This window comes from Adiantum capillus-veneris, chromosome 4, assembly GCF_014529385.1.
Source record: "Adiantum capillus-veneris isolate H3 chromosome 4, ASM1452938v2, whole genome shotgun sequence".
NCBI lineage: Eukaryota > Viridiplantae > Streptophyta > Polypodiopsida > Polypodiales > Pteridaceae > Adiantum > Adiantum capillus-veneris.
The window spans coordinates 106,024,614-106,037,067 of record NC_140934.1 but is presented as its reverse complement, the minus strand read 5'-3'; the positions used below and the strand labels follow the sequence as shown (position 1 = coordinate 106,037,067).

General features: G+C 43.4%; 1 protein-coding gene across 1 annotated transcript; it reads right to left on the bottom strand.

Annotated features, from left to right (window-relative positions):
* Nucleotides 1-252: 252 nt before the first annotated feature.
* Nucleotides 253-11,922, bottom strand: LOC147459745 (ava biosynthesis cluster protein M-like). The gene is made up of 4 exons (XM_086510960.1): nucleotides 11,784-11,922; nucleotides 11,625-11,706; nucleotides 1,801-1,974; nucleotides 253-827 (listed from the first exon to the last, which is right to left on the bottom strand). The coding sequence occupies exons 1-4, from the start codon at nucleotides 11,832-11,834 to the stop codon at nucleotides 385-387; spliced, it is 750 nt and encodes a 249-aa protein (XP_086367086.1). The 5' UTR covers nucleotides 11,835-11,922; the 3' UTR covers nucleotides 253-384.
* Between the last annotated feature and the right edge of the window lie 532 nt (nucleotides 11,923-12,454).

The following is a 12,454-nucleotide window of genomic DNA, read 5'->3' as shown; positions in this document are numbered from 1 at the left end:
CAAAGAGGCTTTCCCTACTTGTTACCATTGCTTTCTAAGCATCGGCCTCCACTTCCATTATACTTGTAATATTCCCTCTCCCCCCCCGTCCCCCCCCCCCCCTCCTCAACACACACACACACACACAAATTTAGAACTTAAATCCATGAGGAACACAATTTCCTCCTTACAGTAGCACAATAATGCTTGTTTAAGTTTTAAAGATCAACCACCGGTTTATATATTGATGGATATTTTAAAGTGAGCATTAAAGTCATATTTAGCTTGATTTCTCAATAAACAAGATACATTGTGATACATGATGTTAGCAATACATATGTGGCGAGTAGTCCTATATATATACGTGCCATTTTATCAATAAAAGCGATGAATTGGCTTCGATCGTTAAGCTTTGGAAAAGATGATTTTGGGGATTGGGACATTAAGAAACTCACACAACTTGTTCCACCCATGATCTTTTTCAATGTCATAAATCAAAAGATTATGGGGTGCCACTTGGTCTTTTACATCATGAATATGTCGGAGGTAAGCTTGAATGCATATCTCTCTATCATTGGGCTTACCATTGAAGAACTTATCATAAAGTGATAGTTGAATACATTTGGTTTGCCATGGAGTAATACGTTTAAATATAGCATACTCATGTGAGCATGTGATTCGTACTATCGTTCGGAAAAAGCTATCATACCACTTGTTAGGATCCCGTATGTTCAAGATAATCTTTGCATTTGGAAAGATCCTCACTAATTGTTTATAGGAACAAGTTCCAGGAAAATCAGCTATGGAAGCATAGCCATTTAAAAGTTTCGCCCAATATTTTGGATTCTCTGTGTAAAAAATAAAAAATAGTTAAATTGAACTTACTCATACTAAAGGCTAACACAACTTCAATCTAAAGATCATGTAAAACATACCTTGCTAATGTAATTAAAAACCTATTGAACCAATCCTAATGTTTCCATTTAGACAAGACATTTGTAAATTTTTGGTTTCACCGATTAGGTTTTCCTAATCTTAGAAAACTCAAAATTCTTTCAAAACATATTGAGTGCATAAATGAAGGGTGAGTTTAAGAAATGGAAACACAGATGAAGGTGGAAAGTCTAAAGACAAATGAAGGTGAAAAGTCAAAAGACCTTTTGTGTCTATGTAAAGAGGTGTTTTTTTTCTCTTTCATTTTTCTTTTAGCATTTTCTTCTTTTTTCTTTAACGTTTTTCTTGCACTCTCTCTCTCTCTCTCTTAATGTTGTATCTGTGTTTTCGAGCTAATACTATTGCAAATCTACGTGCTTCATCATTGCCCATTGCTATGTGCTATAGACTAGGGCATCATTCTTTTTTTTGGTAAAGAAATCTTTGAATCAAGAATACCTTTTAATCTTTGGTTTTACCAATTAGATAACCTTCCCAAAAGAAAAAAAAAAAAAAAACCTCTCGATCCATCTAAAATTTAAGAGTGAAGGGTGATGGTGTAGAAACTTAGAAACTAGAATTAAGTACCCCTATCAAGGAAGTGAAAATTGTACGTTGTACATAAAGAGGTTTTGTAGCATGTGTGCAATGTGTATGGATTTTTGAATCAATTTCAGTTGTAAATGGGTCATGTAATTAAAAAGCCTTGCAACTTCCTTCAATTTTTTGTTTTTAAAAGACTTATTTCAATTTGTAAATGGCGTCGTCATAGAAATTATTTTTCAATGTCTCTATGGTGCTTCTCGTTTGTTTTCCCTAAATTTTCTAGATTAAATATCCACGATGAAAAGCCTTATATGTACCAAGTAAAGAGACAAAAGACATTACCAGTCATAAATGCTTTCATAAAGAGAGTTGCAATTGTTGGCTTTGCAAGGTGCATTCCATAAAAGCATGGAAACCCCAATAAATTCAAAGCTTTCATCAATGACAAGGTGCCCGTTTTTGGAAATCCACATAAGATCACTTGCAAATTTTGTGCTTTCTTCCGCATGGTAGTTCCTAAGTAAAGAAAAATTACAAAGATGTTATAAATTTCCTTCAAATAGGATCTCTTAATACATATTGTGTCACTTGTGTGACCCAATACTTAATGGCTAATCTTAATTAATTCTAGAATGAAACTTTTGTGTCATTTAAAACTTAATTTTATTGTTAGTTGAAGATTTGTCCAAAAACATTTATGACAATGACGGTTGGGTTCTTTGAAAAGCTACATAGTCCATTGTCGGCATTAAAAGCCGCAAACCAAGGAAACTAACTGTCACATCTCGTAGCAACTCCCACTAGGGAGAATAAAGAAATGGAAGAAAAGAATGGAAGTTTTTTTTTTGGGCAAAACTCACGGAGATGTGAGTGAGATTATATTAAGAATAACAGAGATTTACATTACAAGCTCTGCTCACAATCCCAGCCAGAGCAACCCAAGGATCATAAGGTAGCAAGGTAGACCATCAAAACATCATGGGACCGTACAACCCAGGTCGAATAGTGGAGGCCATCCCCAACATACCAAGAAACAATAAGCATAACGAGAGCCAATACGCATACCATATACAGCCGATAGGGTTGGGGCCATAGTCCCCATCAATAAGAAACTTCTCGAGTTGCCACGAACGATGCACCACTGCCACCGGTACACCCAATCCTCGAGAGGTACTCCATCGAGCTAGAGAGAAGCCATAAAACCGAGAAGATGAATGGAAACCAGTGCATATGATACACCACCATCCAGGATAGTGCATGGAAGATGAAAGCACTGCAGAAAGCAAAAAACAGTAGATCTCAATCAAAAGCCACCATCAAAAAACAGTAGATCTCAATCAAAAGCCACCATCAGGACCACATCCTAGCAGGCTCTTCAAGGGGAGCCAAGCCCCAGCAATGGAGGACCGCAAGAGCACCCGGATCCAAAGAGGAGCACTCCACCTGGCCTGGCCAAGACGACGATGCCACCGTATTGTCCTTTTTTTTGCAGAAGCCCTTATTGATCTGAATCGGGAGGACTCCATAGGACACTGCTTCTTCCCACACAATAGCCAAGATGGGAGCCATTACTTCCTTGAAGGCTTGGTAGAGCTCAGTCGGCAGGCCATCCAACCCTGGGGTTTTCTTCGTTTTGAGAGAGTCAATAGCCCGTTTGATTTCCCAAGTCGTGAAGTATGAGTCCAGTTGAGAGGCTACTAGGGGTGGGATAATTTTTTTCTTATAGTTCTAGATTATCACTCTAGCAGCGGAGGTAGGGTCGTCAGGTTTTCCGGTAGGGCTGAACAGGTCAGAGAATTGGGATCTAGCGATTTTCAAGTTTTCGGCCTCCGACATAGCTATTCCATTGGGACCCTGAAGGTAATAAACCTAGTGAACTGAATCATCATCAGCACTAGCAAACTATCACTCTCTAATCTAGGAAATTTGTCTATGTCTTGTGTCACCACTATAGGTCATCACATTAAGAAATAAACCTAGTGAAATAAACCATCATCAGCACTAGCAAGTTATCACACTCTAATCTAAGAAATCTGCCTATGTCTTGTGTCACCACTATAGGTCATCCCGCCAAGAAATAAACCTAGTGAACTAAACCATCATCAGCACTAGCAAACTATCACTGTCTAATCCTATTACTCTCTAATCTAAGAAATATGCCCATGTCCTGCCTCATCGCTATAGTTCATCAAGCCAAGAAATAAACCAAGCGAACTAAACCATCATCAACCCTAGAAAACTGTCACTCCCTCATCTAAGAAATCTGTTTATGTCTTATCTCTGTTGGGGTATAGGCGCATGTGCCTTGCCCGGCCGCCCAGAGTCTAGGCGCCCACTGACTTGTATACCTTATACATAGCATAAGTGTATAGGGGGCTGCTCACTCTTTGAGTCTCCCCACCCACATCGTGTCTGTCTCCTTCTCTCTCTCTCTCACTCTCCGTTTGTGGTGTGCTCCCCGATCCCCTTCAATTGGTATCAGAGCTTTGGCTTCGCGACAGATGGAGTGCTATAGAGAAGTGAGCTTTCGGCTATGGTGAGCTCGCTTTCGGTGGAAGCTTGAGATCAGTGAGCAAACACCAGATCTGTGCTCATGGAAGCTTGTGGGGAATTCCCAAGCTTGAGGGAAGAGTGTATTGCAAGTGTGTATGGTTATTTGCAGCCGTACTTGCAGGAAGAATGCAGATTTTCATTTCCGCAGGTCATTTTTCGGACCCTAAAAACAGTGTTTTTTGCATAACTTTTGCATACGGAATGCGATTTATGCAAGGTTAAGGTGTAACCTAGGGTTTTCGTACGCTCCGGACGCAATGGTAATGTCCATTTGAGCTGATTTTGACCTCTGAAATTTCTGCAGCAGCAGCAGCAAGTTTTTGCTGCGTTTTTGGGCCGAAAACAGTGTTTTTGGCATATTTTGCACACTCGGACTCGGATACATGTGATCTAGGAGTCTACCATGGGGTTTTGGCACGCTCCGGACGCGCTCGTCATATCAGAATTTTAAAATTCTGAACGCTGAATTTTCTGCAGCAACAGTTGTTTATTGTGTGTCGAGGATTTCACACATGGCTTGCTTTCAGATGTGAGAGTGATATTTGCTGCAAGTTTTCTCACAGGTGGGAGGATACGATGTATGCCTTATGTGGTTTGATGCTCAGGGAGACTAATGTGATTGCATTTTGAGCTCGACAATGTATGCCTCGAGCATGTTTTTTGGCAGTCATCACAGGTAGAGCAGATATTTGTGTACTAGATTTGCAGGTGTTTGCAATGATGTATGCAAAGTGTGGAGATTGGTGCATTCATTTGGAGTGCGGTTTGATGCGCTTTGGTTGCTCATGGTTTTGAGCGTGCAGTCAGTTTGGTTACTGGTTTTGTGACCTTTTTACTGACGAAACTCTGGCGAAATTTTCCCAGGAGTTTTATGCATATCATTTATGCGATCTAGGTAGAGATTGCGGGTTGCACTCAGTATTTGCGTGCGGTGTTCTCTGCAGATGGAAGATTTGTGTGTGTGTATGCATCGATACCGCACAGTGTGGGCTTGGTGATTAACTCACAGATTGCAATGTGATACTAGAGTAGGCAAGGCTTGTATTGACATTGCGGGAGCTCTATTTTGGAGTGTGTCTCACAGGTTTTACATTGTGTTTCTGGCCATATTTGTAGACAGTTTCCAGGTGTTGTTGGTGAGGTGGTTTTGCTTTCTAGTTTGCTCATTGTGCTCATGGCAGAGACAGGTGATCGCTCAGATTATGATCTCTCCGAAATGTGCATGTTTGATGGGTCTGACTTTGCGGCATGGAGAGAGTGTATGCTTGATGCATTGACACAGCGAGCGTTGCATCGACCATTGAGTGGTGATGCAGGTAGACCTTCAAACATGTCTGACGATCAGTGGCAGGAGCTAGAGGAGATGGCACTATCTACGCTCTCTTTGCACCTTGCGGAATCTGTATATGCTCTTGTTATGTATGAGACTACTTCGAGAGCACTTTGGCGCAGATTACATGATATGTATGATAGATCTGAGTCATCACGGACTCGTGTGAAACATGTACATTCACGAGCACGCCGACAGGTGACATGTTGGTATTGTGGTCATTGTGGACACGTTAGACGACGCTGTTTTCGTCGTATGCGACATCGTAGGAGACATGGCAGTCTCAAAGATGTATGTAGTGATGCCATGGACTCAGTTGCTTTGACAGTTGAGGCAGATGTAGTGTCGAAGTATACTAGTGACGGGGATGTCACTTTTACCTCGATCTATGCACGAGATGCTATTCATGTGGATAGTGCACTCCCTTCGCAGTGGTTGCTAGACGTAGATGCTATGTTTCATGTCACATCGCATCGTGAATGGTTTTGTAGCTATTCTAGCGGGATGCTTGGCAGTGTACGTTTGACCGATGGATCGGTGCATGCGATAGCAGGTGCAGGAGATGTGAGACTGTCATTATCGAGTGGTGCATCTTACTTGTTACGACATGTGCGCTATGTACCAGATTTGACAATGAGTTTGATCTCGATTGGTCAGCTTAGAGATTGTGGATGTCAGATTTCGCTACGAGAGCGAGATTTTGTGATGCATTTGGGTTCTCTAGTGATTGCGAGAGGTGCCAGGAGTGGTATAGGTTACCCATTGCATGTGGATCACGGGAGAGACGGTGTTGTCTCTGTGATCACACAGCCAGGTAGAGAGCGAGAGAGCAGGCGAGTCTCTTTTGCTCATGGGTTGCAGGGTACTTTGCATGGAGTGCAGAGTAGTGAGCTCGTTGTGCACACAGTTGCGGCACGACTTGAGCAGTCACACAGAGAGGTGACAGAGTCAGACATGCATGCTTTGCTAGTGACTGAGCAAAGCAGAGAGTCAGTTGTGCGAGATACTTCTATGCAGGATAGACAGGTAGAGCGGTCTTGCTCTAGTGAGTCACGACAGGAGGACGTTGTGCAAGAGTCTATGCATACGGAGTTAGAGCATGAGAGCTCTAGTGAGTCACAGCAGATTGAGTGGTCATGTTTGCAGTGGATGATTGCAGAGGAGGCTGAGATGTCAACGATTATGCAGTCATTCCTTGCTATGATCGACAGTGAGCCTGGGGATATAGTTGTGCAGGATACGTCTTCCAGCAGACACCTAGAGCAACTAGTTTGCTATGAGGTTGCACGACAGGTTGATGCGTCTTTTGCGGACAGTCAGGAGATGCATGTGGCTGACACGCCTTGTCAGTCAGAGATGCCTATTGCCAAGGATATATATGTTGATGCATGCTCTATAGAGCTAGCAGGGCCCGCTAGCATTGCATCAGCATTCGGTGGTCTCATGTATGAGATGCTGATCTTGAGACCGGATATCGCAGCTGCAGTGGGAGCATTTGCAGTTGGGGTTGTCAGTCGTTTGTTGACTGATGATGGCATAGTGTACGAGGGAGATATGCAGGTATTGCGTACATACTTGCAGTACGTGTGCGGTACGTCTGGTGGTGTATGGACTTACACAGGAGCACGACAGCCGGATGCACACGATCACAGCCAACCACTAGGCATCGGTTGAGAGCGGTTTTCTCTCACCTTTTGTAGTTTTTAGACTAGGTTCCCTTGCTTAAAGGCACAGTCGCCTTTAAGTGGGAGGTTGTTGGGGTATAGGCGCCTGTGCCTTGCCCGGCCGCCCAGAGTCTGGGCGCCCACTGACTTGTATACCTTATACATAGCATAAGTGTATAGGGGGCTGCTCACTCTTTGAGTCTCCCCACCCACATCGTGTCTGTCTCCTTCTCTCTCTCTCTCACTCTCCGTTTGTGGTGTGCTCCCCGATCCCCTTCAATCTCACCGCCATAGGTCATCACACCATTTTGTCCATCAAATGAATTCGAAATACACCAAAACTGTATGAGGAGTTGTATGAGGAGTTATAATAGGCATGGGGACACTTTCCTACAAAGTGTGGAGGCCATCTACCAACAAGGTACCAAAATCATGATTCACCATGATTCATATCTTCAAATTGCAAAAATAGAACAATCTAGCGTATATGTTCTCTTTTGTTTTGAAAGGTGGTCGTTCTCACGGTGGAACCCTTTATCAACCGATATATCTATGGAGTGGAAGTTAGCTACTTTATGATGCTATGGCTCGGATGGAATAGGGCTGCCTATGTCATTTATTTTGGTACTTAATACACAAAAAACTTTTGTAAGTTTGCGAGAAGAAAAAAAAGATATGAGTGATGAGCCAATTAGAAAACCAACTCACGATATTGATGACACGCCACTACGTCCACTACGTGCGCAAGTTTTTATTAAATTTTGGAGAACAAGAAGAACAATTTTTAATCGTTGTAGATAAAATCTCAAGAGATCTCAAAGATACATCCGATGAGTGGTGAGCTCGAGATCTTTTACTTCACAAGGAACCGGGATAAGTGCAAAGAGAACTAGCTCAACAACCATATTTATACGAAGGTTTAGGCTATTCATTGATTTTTTTATGGAAAATGCAATTCACAAGACTTGTACATTAAGATGGGACAATTAATTTCAGGAGTGGCAGTAATCTATGTCCTCATAGGGAAGATTTTCAAATGGGTGCGGTGCAAAAGACTTGGAAGATAGGATTCTATAAGAATGACCTTTTCTATGGAGAGAAGGTGTATAGGAACCAAGTGCTACCTAATGCGACTCAAATTGGTTATTTTAATTAGGTTTGAAAGGTTGGAAACTGTCAGATCTTCAAAAACACCATGGAACCGCTAGGTTCACGGAGATAATTCAAGAAATCAAGGGAGCGATTATCACCTCCTGGAAAAGGATGAACTCGGATGATTGGAACTAGATTATTCGCGTAGTAATGGATGATCACGACCATTATTGAGGGGTTGGGGCCTATATATGGTGTGGGATGGCTCCCATATAGAATGTTATAACTGAAACCTTTGGAGTTGTCATGGCTCGACATGAGCATGGCAGTAAGCTGTAATTTATTGCAGTAAGATATGAGCATGGCAGTAAGCAGTAAGCTGTAATTTTTAGGTTTTGATATTATAATCAGCTCACCATTTGTGAGTTTTGCAAAAAAAAAAAAGATGGGACAATTAAACTTGCAAACTATTGCTAAAGAAAACTTATCTAGTTTAAGTGTAATCCCCGTTACAAATTTTGAAATTCGGCTCTAAATTTTAAATTTGAAGGGGTAGGGAATGGTCATTTAATGACCCTTTCTCATAATATTGATGACCACATGGTGACCACTGGAGGTCGAGAGTTATTGTGGGAGTCATTATTATGGGAATGACCACCATTCTCAGCTGGCAAGGTCGCTCGAAGGGAGGATAGGCATAGACAATGGTTTACATGCAGAGATTGCACTGGCTGAATCTGCAAAGATTGACTACAATAGTTTACTGCAAAGATTACATTCCGTAAGTTGACCTGGCAAACGTTGCTTGGTAGTGCCATGCAATCGTTTGCAAAAGATTAAACAACATTCTGCGTACTGATATGGCATGCATTCGAGGGTTGCAACACTTCATTCCACAAGAGAAGTAACAGGGGAGGGAGGGCCTAGAGCTTCTCCTCCCCTAGCACAAGAAGTTTTGAACAAATTCTCACAATAATTCCCACATTGTGACTTACCTCAACATCATAAGCTTTGGTGAGGGAGGCACTGCATACCTCGCTAGGTACGATTGGGGGTAGGGGATCGCCGGCCCCCCCAATCGTACCTAGCTAGGTATGCGGTGCCTCTCGAGCAGAAGCTCATGATGTTGTGCATTGTATGAAAAACATTGTAAGAGACTCCGTTTTCCTACATGAGAAAAATTCTAAATCTTCTTGTGCATGCGACCTTGACTGTGACAAAACTTGCATGAAATTTAGTGACTGTAAAATCTTCCACTTCCATGTGAGGTTTTCCAAGTTTCTAGAAAAGAAGTGACTCCGTCTAATTGCAAAGAACCCATTAATTAGCCTTTGGATTCCGACGGAATCTACAGATTTGAGAGCAAAAGGATCAACGGCTCTGTGCAACCCTCGCCTCCTCCGCTAACAGCCATCATCATCCTCCATCCATGCTTTGCTTTCGTTGTCTATCGCACCCCACCATCGCAAGACCCTCCTCTTCCTCGAGCATCGTAGAATCCTCCGCTCGGTCTCATGCAAGCACTCCCTTTGTCATGCAGACGATGAAAGCTCTCTCTCTCTCTCTCTCTCTCTCTCTCTCTCTCTCTCTCTCTCTCTCTGTGTGTGTGTCTTTGCTGCCTGCCACACAATTCCCATGGAATTTTTCACCTTGCAGTGTTTAATCCTTGTCTACAACTACCCAAGAAAGAGAGACACAAAGAGGCCTTCAAAGGAATAACTCAAGATGCCTGCAAAGTTTGAGGCACGTCACTGTCATCGCCTCTACGCCATTGTTGCCTGTACGTTCTCTCCTTGCGGGCTTGCTCTTCCCATTGTCTCCCTGTGTAACTATCTCCCAAACCTCTTTGCTTCTTCTACATTGTCCACTCCCCCTTCCCCTTCTCTCGTTGCGTAGACAATAGAGAGAGAGAGAGAGAGAGAGAGAGAGAGAGAGAGAGAGAATCCGAGGGGAGGGGCTCGCGCAGAGCAGCATCTGAGCATCCACTACAAACAACCCATCTTCCCAGGTTTCTTCCCCAGATATGCATCCGTTGCTGGTCTTCTCGTCAAGCATACCCCCCTTTCCCACCTCAAGGCTTTTATGAAGAACATCTCCTCAGATTCCCTTAATTAAGCACCTCCAAAAATATTGAACAACCTACTAGGGCCACATGCACATGTGTGTATATGAATTCACAAAGAAAACGCAGAGTACTGTGGTGTACACGGAAGATGGGACCAAACTCGGCTTCCTCTCCACGAGTGAGGTAACCCATTATATTGATAACTAGAATCAACTGCACACTATCTTGGCACATAGGACATGGGTTGACACCAAGGCCATTCGGCCACACACCACACCTCCCCCCTTAAGGAGAAAAAAGATGGACATCCTTTTCTACAAATTTGGACTGAGAAGGATTCGATAGGGCTGAAAGGAATGTATCAACTCCAACGCCTAATGTGGAGGGAGTGATGCTTATGGACTAGGGGAGATCATCAAGGCATGGAACTTGTGCAAGACTTGATGCCTTGACCATCATAGCTTGACTTGATGCCTAGTGTTCCATGCCTTGACGATCATACCATACGTAGGCATTGGGGTAATACTAGGTCACTCTCCCAATGTAATGGACAAGACGAGGTAGGAATGGGGACTGCATCATAACAAGTATGATCTTTTAGCGCCATACATCTCTCTCCATAAGGGTATTGGTGGGCTTGATGTGATGCTTAATTGAACATGAAAAAATGTGCTAGAACGATGGAAAAAACTTTTGAATGCTTTTGAACTGGCTTGTGAGTGATGAGGGCTGAGAGTCCTTCGACATTAAGAAATGAAGCGGCGAAATAGAGGTGGTAAAGAGTGAATTTCTACTCTAGTCTCTATGAACCACCATGATTGTGCATGTGAAGCCAAAATATACGAGATCGAGGCGGCGGCTACTGTTGTGGTATGGGCACAAGAAGTTTTGGACAAATTCTCACAATAATTCCCACATTGTCACTTACCTCAACATCATGAGCTTCGATGAGGGAGGCACTCCATACCTAGCTGGGTACGATTGGGGGTACGGGATCGCCGGCCCGGTGGGGGGGCTGGCGGTCCCTTGCTCCCAATTGTACCTAGCTAGGTATGCAGTACCTCTCGAGGAGAAGCTCATGATGTTGTGCATTGTATGAAAAACATTGTGAAAGACTCCGTTTTCCTACATGAGAAAATTTCTAAATCTTCTTGTGGGGGCTCAAGAAGTCACATGCTAACTTAGCAAGGCGTTAAAGGCAACCGAGAGGAATTACAGGACGATAAATAGGCAAAATTTAGCGGAGCTCGTAGAACATAATTAGAGAACCGCAGGAGCATCTTGCCTGTATCAAACAAGAAAGCCATGGAAGACGGAGACCAAACTCAGGTTCCACGAGTGAGGCAGCCCATTATACTGATAGCTAGGAGTAGCAGCACACTATCTTGGCACACCGGACATGAGTTCACACCAAGGCCATCCGGGCACACACCACAGTTTACAACGAAGAAAGCATGCGCACCAGTTGGAAATTGCTTTGATCGTACTCCGATCCAATAAAAAAGCCAGCCCCCAACGTAGGTGCAGACCTTCCTTGCCAGCAGCTGCGCCATGCCATGCATCATATTGATCAAGAGCAATCCTTATTCACAAAGCATCTCAAGATCAGCAATGCCCTCACCAAGCTTAGAAGAAGGAAAGTGGAAGCCCGGAGCCACGCCATGGCCGCCATCTACACCTCTGCTGCACAGAGAGAGAGAGAGAGAGAGAGAGAGAGAGAGAGAGCCGGTATCTAGATTGTCAGGTCTGCACGGAAGTGAAATCGACTCGGAGTCCCCGTCCACATAGTACATTCATTAATGGGAGATGAAAGTACAGGTCGAGAGAGAGAGAGAGAGAGAGAGAGAGAGAGAGAGAGACATAGAATCTGAGTGGATTTTACTCTCAATTTCTGGATATCTCATTAGTCGAAGATGCTTTCTCTCTCTACGTCTGCTACTGCAGGCTTCTCTCTGTCATGCGATAACTGTAGCTAGGGGTCGCCTCGTCTTTACGCGAGAAGCACTGCAGATTGCGGAGCTAGCGCGAAAGGGGAGGAGCCTGAGAGTGTGTGTGTGTGTGTGTGTGTGTGTGTGTGTGTGAGAGAGAGAGAGAGAGAGAGAGATGAAAATGGAAAGAGAGACAGAGTGTTTCCACGGCTGCTTCTTCCCTTTTTTCTGGGAATAAAAACCCTCTCCTTTTCCTAACGTCATAATTTTTTGATTTTCTATCAGCTAGCATACTGGCTACTACCTCGTTTTATTCAATTTCTTTGAAGTTTCCTGCCGATTCCTTCACAGGAGCGAGGGATTT

Bases quoted from the DNA above. Each gene is read 5' to 3' on its own strand.
- LOC147459745 (XM_086510960.1), bottom strand. From the start codon at position 11,834: ATGGCGGCCATGGCGTGGCTCCGGGCTTCCACTTTCCTTCTTCTAAGC. The intron at 11,707-11,783 runs GTGAGGGCATTG...GGCATGGCGCAG, and splicing joins CTTTCCTTCTTCTAAGCTTG to CTGCTGGCAAGGAAGGTCTG. The intron at 1,975-11,624 runs GTGCGCATGCTT...TTCTTTACTTAG, and splicing joins ATCAAAGCAATTTCCAACTG to GAACTACCATGCGGAAGAAA.